Raw genomic sequence first — 11,138 nt, 5'->3', positions numbered from 1 at the left:
TGTGCGCATAAAGTCTACATAAACACAGCCAAGTAAATAAATACACCGAACAGGGCACGAATGCGGTTATAGGTGGATAGTGTAGGTATACGGAGGTATATGAAGTAGAAAAAGCGTAAAAGTGCCCGTCCATTTCTTGCGCTCAGTTCCTTTAAATACAACTGTATTCCCTTTTTCGACAAAAAGACGCCAGCTACCACTCCTCTGCCAGAAATATAGATCTTCCCATATAGATTTTCGGGGGGTTGTGATACTAACTTCAAAGAAAATCATGCGTCAAGTTTATTATTCAGAACTATTCCACCCCTGCTTTCCCATCCCGCCTCCCTTGGAGAGCTCACATTGTAGGCCAGCTTGCCCTCTCATTTGCCTCTTCCCTCTCCTGCCCTTAGACTCCTATCCTAAACAGTTACTTGGAAGTAGATTCAATTGAATTTTACAGGGAAATAAATGGGAATTTCAGTCAGATTTCCTTGAAAAATCAATAATTCAAAATGGACTTTCGTTTTCTGGTCGTTTCAGTGGAATGTCAGGCGGAAACCAAGAATCTGCATTATTTAGGGTTGGGGTAGAAATATGCTCTCGATCAAAGCAAAATTCTTCTTTAAACAACAACAAGAGAGAATCGTCGTTTATGTTTTATGTTTGTAAACAAAATGATTCCTGTTGTAAAGCATGCAACAGATTGGCCACTCTACTACTGTCGAAATTCCACGTGATCTTGCACTACCCTTTATTCCGAATGTAGCTCGTTCTTAAAAAGCTTAATTTTAAGATTTAACAGAACCATGTATACTCAAAAGTTAATCGTATTAACATCAGTGGTTTTTACTTCAAAGTATGCTTCTGATTACATCTCACAAGTACGGGCTCCTATTTTCTATTTACAGAAAGTATGGGAGGGTGATTGATAGCATTGGGAAAAAATAGTTTAAAACGTAAATATTTATGAAAACTTCAGGTTGCAGACAGCTTCTGCCTGCAAGCATGATAAAAGCACGATCTTGTCTATTGCGTGTTTACTCGTCTGTAAATTATACTAAGTTAAATGGGTGTTACTCCCAAGTAAATGTACACAGGATTCCAGCCAGTGAAGTCTACCTGCGGTTTGTGTGTGTGCCTATAAAACCCGCACGAACATAATCATATCCACACATTTTGGACAGTGTTTCTGGGTGGTCTTCAAAGGTTCCGCATTGGCGTACAGAAATCTTACATCCTTTGGAAGATGACGCGGAGTCTGGGAATAAAACAACACCATCTGAGCTACAGGCTGCTGCCTCAATAATCCAAACGCGCGGCTCTCCATGCCCCACAAGCCCGCTTCTGCATTGTCTGGAGTTTCTGCTAAATAGACTCTAACAATTCATATTTCTCAGCCAGCGTTCACGTCTTTCCATACCTAATAGCCCATGAAGAAAAGTATGAAATATACATCTCACGAAGCAGACATTAAAAGTACCCGCACAATGAGAGACTGGGTTGGAGTTTAAAAGGCCATTTAATGCAACCTCTCTTCTTAATAGCATTCTTGTCAAGTATTTTTTTTTAAAAAATGATCTTCGCCAGGTATTGATTTATTCAGTAAAAGAGTTAATTAAGCATTCTTACAAGAAGCCACGATCTCTCTCCATATATGTGTGAGTGTGTGTGCGCGTGTATAAACACACACATACATATAAATAGTGCGTGTCTATTTATCTGTTCAAAACCAGACAGATGCAATACTGTAATTAAATGTATTAAACTTTTAAAACATTCTAGCGCCCATCGCTGAGTTGTGTAACCAAATATGTGTGGCTGACTGGTTATTCCAAGAAACATGTTATTTTATAGGTCGTGGGGTTACTATGGGGGGTTTTTTGGCGGGGGGGGGTGTTACAATACAAGTTCAAGCATAGATAGAACTTAGTTTTAATGATGTTCAAAATCGTCTGATTTGAAAATGACAGAATACTCGGTATTGGTAGCCAGGCAATCCATTCAGATAAAACATATTTCTAAAACAAACTACCACTGGAGAAGAATAATAAAATCTACACCCAAAGAAGCTATGGCATTTATCTTTTAAGATTCTTCTGGATTTTGTAAAAATGAACCGATGATTCCTTTCAATCATGCTGGTGGTGGGCGGGTAAGGGAAGATAATATTGTATATTGCCCTATATCTTCTTTCCTTTTCCATTTAGGCTCGCATACTAAATCGCTGAAACTGCTACTTTCCCGCTAAGGCTAACGGTCTGGAGACGACTAAACTTTATCATTGCATTTCTTTAGGGTTAAATGAATACCCAGCGTGTCTTTCGGCCGCAGTTCCTCCGGGTTGTGGCTCAGCCTCTATGGTTCTCTCGAACTTCTTTCAGTATCTGTAGGCCCTGCAAGGTGGCGCTCTTTGCACTGGAAGGAGCTTATAAATGAGCTTCTTATTAGAATAACATTTTCTAGGAAGTGAAGTTTTTTAAAAAAACAAAACACAAAACAGGCTCTAACCATTTCTTAGGTGTTTCTTTCCGACTGAAAAGATCTCTAAGACATCGCAGCACATCTCCGCGGCCCAGATCCTACTTCCTAAGGGTTCAGAGAGGCCTATGTAGATTTAAGTAAAACATTCCAGCAAAACACCAAAACACAAGCTTCTCCTTCCCCCATGACTCTGTTTACAAAAATCCTGCACAAAATAATACGTACCAGGACAATATATACTGTGAGTAGCTAGTAGACATGCGTATTAAGAACTGAGATAACTTGGGGATCCAGACCAGCTTCACTATCCCCAAATCCTCATCGCCGTTGATGCTGCGGCTGAACTTCTAAATATCTATATATCCATATTTTAAAAGAAGCTGTTAAAATGCCATCTCGGCCTACAAGAGAGGTCAGCAGGTGCAATTCACTCTGTGACATAATATCCCAAACACAGAGAGCTCATGATCTGTGTTGTCTGTTGATATGTTGTCTGCTTAATGGGGCGATCATGCAACCTACACCAAGGAACAAAGCCTAGCGGTTCCTACAAGCGTCGCTAAGTTAACGGAAGCACCACAGCTTGCAAATCTATCAAACTAAACTGCAAGAAAGACAATCTGATTTAGAGAAAAAGGCGTTCTGCCACAGTCATTAAGCACAAGTAATTTAGATTTTTTTAATATATATTGTCTTCTCATTTACAAATTTACTGTATCACCGCCAGCCAATGGAACGAATTTCTTAAGTAAATGGGGGGAAATAAAAGAGATAATCAAACTACATAAACTCCCTCCCACCCTCTCTGGGTTTGTTTTATTTTGCTGCTGTTGTAAGGAACAACTCTGGCAAAATTATAGTAAAAAAATAGACCAACTGCAAACACAGAACGGAGCATCTAAACAGAGGGATATAATATAATGGTGTGGCTTTGGGGGTAAGAGGTGAGGATCGCAGAAGGCTTTGCAAGAATAAAAAAGACTTTGCTTGGGATTTCAAATGACTCAGATTAAATGATACCTAAAAGCTTCTCAAATTTAAACATATGAATTACTTTCGCAATTACTGATTGTAGCAAAGAGCAAATCCATTTTAAGATATTGTGGCAACACCTCATCCTCCCCCTCCCCCGACAAGATTTGCGTGGTCGTATGCAATCTATTGCTACTCTGCTATAGTTGTTGTTATTCTTACTATTAGGAGTCAGCAACGGTCATTTAAATTATATTGCAGCCCAAAACTTTTGTTTCATAGGGATTTATATAATACTAATTACATCCTACCCTAAATGCCAGCAGGGGCACATCAATTTATCACATTAATATCAAAGTTGCTGGTCTAGTGATGACATAATGGTAGTACAGTAGGACAAGGAGTGGAAGTCATGGGGCAGGATTCTTGGTCCAGTCTGTATACTGTTCTGAAAACTAGCTAAGTTGCAGCAGAGCAGCAGCCTTAGTCAATAAGGATTCCTACCACGGATTATGGGATTTCAGAATCTTTAATAAGGTACGAAATGTTACCAAACAGTTCTGTAAACTAAATTGTACATACCAATTCTTCTAGCCATAAATATTGAATATCTGTAACATGTATAACCGGACCTTTACATGCGGATAAATATGGAAATTAGGAAGTATATACAGTATGTGGTTGTATTTGCCAAAAGCAATGGACAGGTTATAGTTTATAGCTTTTTTTTTTTTAATACCACTTTACATAAACAAATGTAACAGTTTGACACGCAGATCCAGGCTTGCACTATACGAATTTCTTGACAGGACGTGTAACAACATTTTACTGCACTACTTAGACTGGACTTTGGGACGAAATGTTTGCACTTTATACAAAAGAAAAAGCACATTAATACCAATAATATTCTGTTAGGTCGACGTTTAGACTGTAATAATACAAAGTAATTCACATTTTGGTACACATTTACTAGAACATCCTTGCCATTCAGTACAAATAGATGATTTGCTACCTCCTCCCTCCTTCCCCCCCACTTTTCAACCTCCTCCCCTATCCCCCTCCCCTATTCCCCTCCCCCCACATATATATGCAAAGACCACAATTTCACGTATCCCCTTATTCAACTTGTGGTATAACTATTTACAAAATCAAACAGTACATTGTAAGCTAGTATTTCTGTATTTACAGAAAACAAGGCGCTGCCCAAAGAGACATGCAGTTGAAGAACTCCAGTCAGTGGTTCCATTAAAAAGCCCTGCACATCGGCAAGATGGCCCAATAACCCTGCTCTTCTCACGCACTCTAGAAAAAAAACCATTTGCTTTCCAAGCCTTTGCCCCCAAACACGACAAAACCAAAACAAAACAACAGAAATTGAAGAAGAGCGGGAGATAGATAGATAGAAAGAGAGAGAGAGAAAGAGAGAGAGAGAGAATTCTTGATTTGATTCGGTCCTGGGTCTATGGGCAGCATTAAAAAAAATCAAAACACACAAAAAGATCGATTTTCAAAGTGTTCATTAATTTTTGGAGTCTTTTAAATAGGTTGAATTTGCATTTGTTTGTTCGTTTGTTTAAACGTACCATTCGTTAAAATTTGACGTGAGCGTGCTGTGGCTGGACGTGTGGTGGACTGCTGAAGATGAAGGGGATAAGGAGCTTGTGGTCTGGTTTTCTGTGGATGGAGAGACGATTGTTGGGGGGGTTGAAGATTCATAGCCTGAACTGGCAGCGGGAGAAGGCTGAGACCCCTGGGAGGACGATTCGTGGACCTAGAAAACAGAAATGAATAACAAAGGGAAATGCTTGAAGTGTGTGTGGATTCACACATAGATATACGTGTATCGCTGGGTGCACACCCACCCACCCACCCCTGGCTAGATAAATATATAAATATTGTTATACCCATGCAAACAATATGCACGTATGCATCTGGCCCATTTACTTGCCCAACATGCTAAATCACGGAGCTGAGCTCACAGATTGAACTCTAAATGCCACGGTGGGGGGAGGGTGGCGGCGCGGGGGAAGCGTGAAGTTTGAAATACTGCTTCGCTAATCAGGATGCTGGCTGATCTCATAGAAACGCCGAGCTCTTAACTTAACTATACACCGAGATCGCCTGTTCTCAGCTAATTTCAGGGAACTGCCATGCAAGATAAATACGGCCCTGGGATACACAAAAGAAGAACGATATCCTAGCGGAGGCTTGAACAAGAAACCCAGAGTTTCTATGCCTGCCTGTGTCCCTTCAGACTCCCCATCGAGTCTTTTTCTTTAAATTCTCCCCCTGAAGCAATGCACAACCCCAGGCTAGCCCAAACCGGGATCCATTGTGAGACAATTTACAGCGTAAAGGACTGGAATCCCGGGTCTCCAGAAACGAAGACTTTCCACGCCTTTAAGCAACGTAATCACTTCTCCTTTAATAAACCTTTCCAGAGTGACAGAACAATACGGGCTAGTTTCCCAGTTTCCTGTCCGGAACGTCGCGTCACTACTGTATAAACTACTGTTTATAAGGAATAAATGTTTATTTCCCTCCCCCCTCCTCCAGTAAATAGCGGTGTGTAAAGTCGATGGTGGATGGAGAGAGGCGAAGGCCACCCGGCCCAAGCAGATCCCAATGAAAAGAGAAGCTTAGGGGGGGGGAGGAAACTGCGTCTAGCATTTACCTTCATGTGTTTTCGGAGGGAGCTCGGGTGCGTGTAGGACTTATCGCACATTTTGCAGAGATAAGGTTTGTCTGAAGTGTGGACGTGCATATGTTTTTTGCGATCGCTGCTGTTGGCGAAGCGCCTGTCACAGCCCTCGAATTCACACTTAAAGGGTTTTTCACCTATTACAAAAACAAACAAAGTCGACCTAATTGGAAATCTGGCACCTAGATTTTTATAGTATGGAGCAACACCTACAGCCAATTCTAACCCCCACTTTAGTGAACAAGAGTAAATTAAATCAAAGCCTGTTTTCTTTCCCCATTTTTCTTATCTTTCTTTTAAACAGCGAACTGTGGCATCTCACCAGAAAATGAACGCCTGGCAAAGGAGTACATTTGCACACAGTTTTGGAAGGAGGGGAAGGTTTGTTGCCACTTTTATGGCTAAATTTGGCGTTTGTTTACCTTCCCTTCCTTTCCTTATTTATTACGTAGTGTACACATAACCTTCCACAGCTGCACAGTAGTATTAGTTATTAAACTTGCAGTGCATTGCACACTTCTGATTAAACTGTTCAAATCACAATAGCGCCAGCTTTAGATTTAAAAAAAAAATTAGATAAACACACGACAGGTTGTGGGATTTCTTTTTCCAAAAGGAGAGGGAGAAGGAAAAGACAACACAAGAAATATTAGAACAGGGAGCTGGTGATTTGCGAGTGATTTCAGCGTTCCCAGCCCCCACGTTTCCTTGTAATAATACATAAACTCGTACTGCTCAGATTACTTACAATAGCCCCACATAATTAAATATTTACAGAGGGTGAGAAATAGATAGCAAGGAAAGCTGAGGTTAGGTAGCCATATATTTAGCAGGATTTCTCACTGTAAGACAGTCAGTGCCCTCGACTACCAATTAATTAAAACCAATAAATTTTAACAATTCAGATCGCTGCCATCTTTCCCCCTCCACCCCACACCCTAATCTCCCTTTTTTCCCCTGAAACATTTAGAGCCCTACCGTACATTTGATTTTTCCCACTTAAAAAAAAATAAATAAAAAGAAAAGCAATGTTTGGTTTATAGTGCCAATTAATTCACCAGCTGAACTGAACCCGGCTCTTGGTGTGGATTTGTTTAAGAAAGGAGCCCCCACCCTTATATTTCTTCCCTAATCCCCCTCCCTCCCCCTCCCCCCTTTGATTTGTTTTGAACTGGCTCCTTTTTGGAAAGCGCGAGAGTTCGCTTCAACAGGCAACGGGCGGCTCGGCCCGGTCGGTTGGTTTGGAGACGTACCTGTGTGCGTCCTTTTGTGGATCTTGAGATTTTCCGAGCGAGCGAAGACTTTCCCGCATCCCGGGAAAGGGCACGGGAAAGGTTTCTCCCCCGTGTGGACTCGGATGTGGTTGACCAGTTTGTATTTGGCCTTGAAAGGCTTCCCTTCCCTGGGACACTCTTCCCAGAAGCAAATGTGGTTGGACTGCTCGGGCCCGCCGACGTGCTCCACGGTGACGTGAGTCACCAGCTCGTGCATGGTGCTGAAAGTTTTGTTGCAGGACTTTTTGGGGTTGGCCAACTGCTCGGGCTCGATCCACTTGCAGATGAGCTCCTGCTTGATGGGCTGGCGCATGTAGCGGAAGAAGGCCCCCGGCCCGTGGTGGGCTGCCATGTTCATATTCATGTGGCCGTAGCCGTGCAGCTGCGGCGAAGCGTAATGTTCGGAGCGCGGGCTCGTCACCTGGCCGTACTGCTCCGGCCGGCCGTACATGTCTCCGGAGAAGCCCAGGCGCATCTGCCCGTTGACCACGTTGGGCGACGCGTGGCCGGTGGCTTGCTCGTGGAGGCCCGGGAAGAGAAGGTGGCCCGCCGCCTCGCCGTGCCCGTGCGGTCCGCCGAAGCTGCCGGCTGCCGAGGCGAAGAGGCTGTGCTGGGCGCTGGCCGCCGCCGCCGCCTCGCCGAAGCCCCGGTTGCGGAAGAGAAAGTCCCGCGTGGAGTTGAAGGCGGCCGCGCTGGAGTACGAGCCGACGTGGCCCGGGTGGTGGTGGTGATGCCCCAGCGCCGCTGCGGCCGCGTAGCCAGGGGCCTGCGAAGTGAAGGCGGTCTGGCCGGCCGAGGCCAGCTCGTGGCTGCTGGGGTTGAGCTTGAAGGCGCCCATGCCGGCGTCGGCGAAAGGGTTGATGCCCAGTCCCACCTCGCGCTCCGTCACGTCGCCCGTGGCGTGGTGGCGAGAGGAGCCGAAGGTCGTCACTCCGATGGCGGGGTACTGCGGTCCGGCATCCAGCAACATCTTCTCCCGGCTCTCAGGCAGCTGCGGCAGCAACCGCCGAGGAAAAGTGATGCAAAAATGAAATAAGATTTAAGAAAATATAAATTAAGGAGGAAAGGGGGGGAAAGGACGTGGAAGAAGTGGGGGTAAGCAGCAGTAGCAGCAACAACAGCAGCAGCAGCAGCCAACAAACTGCCGGATCAGCCGACGAGGAAGAGAGCCGCCGCCGCCGCCGCCAATCCAAGCAGCCTCTCTCTCTTTCTCTTGCAAAAGTCCGCGCGACGTTCACCACTAAAGCGACCACATCAGGAACTCCCCCTTCGGCATCCGCGCACCCAAAACACACGCACGCACACACACAAAACGAGAGGGTGGGTGAGGGCTTAGGGGTGGGCAGAGCCCGCGGAAGAAATCTAGAAGCTGCAAAAATTGGAGAATAAGAATAAAAAAGACATCGGCGCGCGCACAGAAAAACCGATCGCCCCCTCTCTCGCCTCTCGGACTGCACTTTTTCAGGGGGGTTCAATGGGGAGGAGGGAAAGGATTCAGAAGACTCCGCTCGCGAATAACAATGGTGAAGAGAGAGGAGGAAACAGGCTCAGACGGGGGAGGGGGGAGCAAAACAAAAATTAAACTTCCTTCAGTTCTGTTTTTTTTTTTAATTTAAAAAAAGAGGCTAGAGGAATGTAGCGGACTAGCGAGCAATTTTCTCTTCTCTTCCAGTTCTTGCACTCTTTTCCCCCTTCCGTCTCTTTTCCCCCTCCTTGGGCTTTTTTCCCCCTTCACTTTCCTTTTTTCCCCCTGCTTTGTTAAAAAAAAAAAAACGGCGCAAATCATGCACAATATTGTCTTTTGCGGTTTATCTTCCTGGGGAGAAACTTTCACCTCCTCAGCCGGGCGGTGAACGCGAGACTGATAGCGGCAATCATTCCTGCAGATAAATGAATTGAAAAGACGACACCGTCCCCCCCTTGATGAATGGGAGAAGGAGGAGGAGCTACGTAAAGACCGACGTCGCTGATCATTGGTGCCTGGCAGTTCCCACTTTCGCTTGCAACTCCCTCCTTCCTCTCCAACTAAGGGTGCGCAAAACCTTCCTTCTCTCCTGATTGGCCAGCTCAGCTCATCAATCCCAGGTATTGTGAAGCGCATTGACATCGCTTTTGACAAACAGGCTTGTACAGGAGTAGCAACTTTTTATATACATAAACATATATAATATAGATATATATATATTTCGGTTCGGCAATATTCCAAAGCTCTCTTTTCTATAGCTGTTTTATGGAGATAGAGAAAGATGTAGATGTTATTCCTGTGCCTATCTTTTCCTTCTTTCTTGTGATGGTGATGCTTGGTTCCTGGAGATCGAGATCTTTGAACAACACAACTTTTTAAGGAGTTGCCCAGGGAAGTCCTTTTGTGACTTGCTCCTTTTCCATTTGGGCTTCCTCCTTGTTTTCTTTCAGATGCTCTCCAGAACGCAGGTGTTGGTTACATTAGATTTTGCTTTAAAACATCAGGCGTGATTTCTGTGGGGAAACGGCTGTAACGTTCCATCACTTTGTTTTTTCTGAATTATTTTTTAGCACCCATCAAAAGGCAGGTGGGTGAGAGCGCTTAACTTTCTGCCTGTGTGCTTGTTTGTGTGTGTGTGTGTGTAGTGTAGTGTTGTTATTGTATCTCCCTGCACTTTGTTTCTTGTTTTTCTTTCTTCTTTTTTTACGCGACCTCTTTCATTCAGGTAAAAAAAAAAAAAAAAGCCTGTATTTTTCTCCCCCAAAGTTGCTTTTGTCTCTTCTGTGCTGCATGGAGCTTTTGGATCCTGGGGTTTTATAATGTATTTGAAATCCCCACTAGATAGGAGCAATATAAATTTTCTGACGCTCAAACCTTTTCTAGTTCACAAATCAGTCACCCTTGTCACATTTATTGAAATTCCTCAACTTGCCACACCAGGACGGTGGAAAAAGCAGGCGGCGCCTTTGTTGCTGACCAAGCTTGTGATCGCCAGAGAAAATTTACTTACCTTCAGATGAGTGAGCAGAAAAAGAAATAACACTCCCTTTGATTTAGTTAGGAAAATGCAGACATTTGGATTCAGTGCAAACATACAACACTTGCTTGTTTTCTAGATGCAACCCCTCGATTAACCTGCCTTTACCCAACTCAAGTCTATTGAAAAACTACGGATAGTTCCTCTTTGTTCCTGTTACAAAGACCCATTGACTATATATTAAAATGATTGTCGAGATGTAGAAGTATGGTTACTTAAAAAGAGACAATCTTTGTGACTCAATCAATTAAGCAAAGCAACTTGGGTATGTTATTCCCTGTGATGCCCGTGTAGTTTTGAGAAAGGGTGCGTTTTGCTGAGAACAGTGTTTTTAGTGTTGGTATTTTTTAAAAAAACCATAATGGTAATATTTTAACCTGGACCATCCCCAACCCCAATACAGAAAATGTGAGCCTGTGTGTTAGACGGAGAGGAAGAGGGATGTTAATAAATGTTAACTAGAAATTAAAGCCCTTCGGGTTTTGAACCTTTGTCCAGCCTTTATGTGACTTCGCTATGACTTTTCCCCAACCTGATTTATCCTGTTTTCTGTTAAAGGAGTTAGGAATCAATTCCCTTGGCAGATAAAAGTGCACGAAAAATATTTCCTATTTCAGAGCTGTATATTTCAGTGAAATGTGGGAGGGGCACACTGTTTGGTTTAAGTAAAACAAAAACCACCTTTTTACTGCCATTCGGCAGTGTAATACTATATATATCAGATTT

General features: G+C 43.7%; 1 protein-coding gene across 1 annotated transcript; it reads right to left on the bottom strand.

The window, feature by feature from the left end:
• Positions 1–3,945: 3,945 nt before the first annotated feature.
• On the bottom strand, positions 3,946–9,301 carry ZIC1 (Zic family member 1). The gene is made up of 3 exons (XM_083739740.1): positions 7,390–9,301; positions 6,110–6,273; positions 3,946–5,206 (listed from the first exon to the last, which is right to left on the bottom strand). Exons 1-3 carry the CDS (start codon positions 8,378–8,380, stop codon positions 5,009–5,011), a joined length of 1,353 nt encoding a protein of 450 aa, XP_083595866.1. The 5' UTR covers positions 8,381–9,301; the 3' UTR covers positions 3,946–5,008.
• Positions 9,302–11,138: the final 1,837 nt, after the last annotated feature.

The sequence above is a fragment of the Podarcis gaigeae genome, assembly GCF_964106915.1.
Source record: "Podarcis gaigeae genome assembly, chromosome: 5".
In the NCBI taxonomy this organism is placed as follows: Eukaryota; Metazoa; Chordata; class Lepidosauria; order Squamata; family Lacertidae; genus Podarcis; species Podarcis gaigeae.
This window is presented reverse-complemented; position numbering and strand designations above follow the sequence as displayed.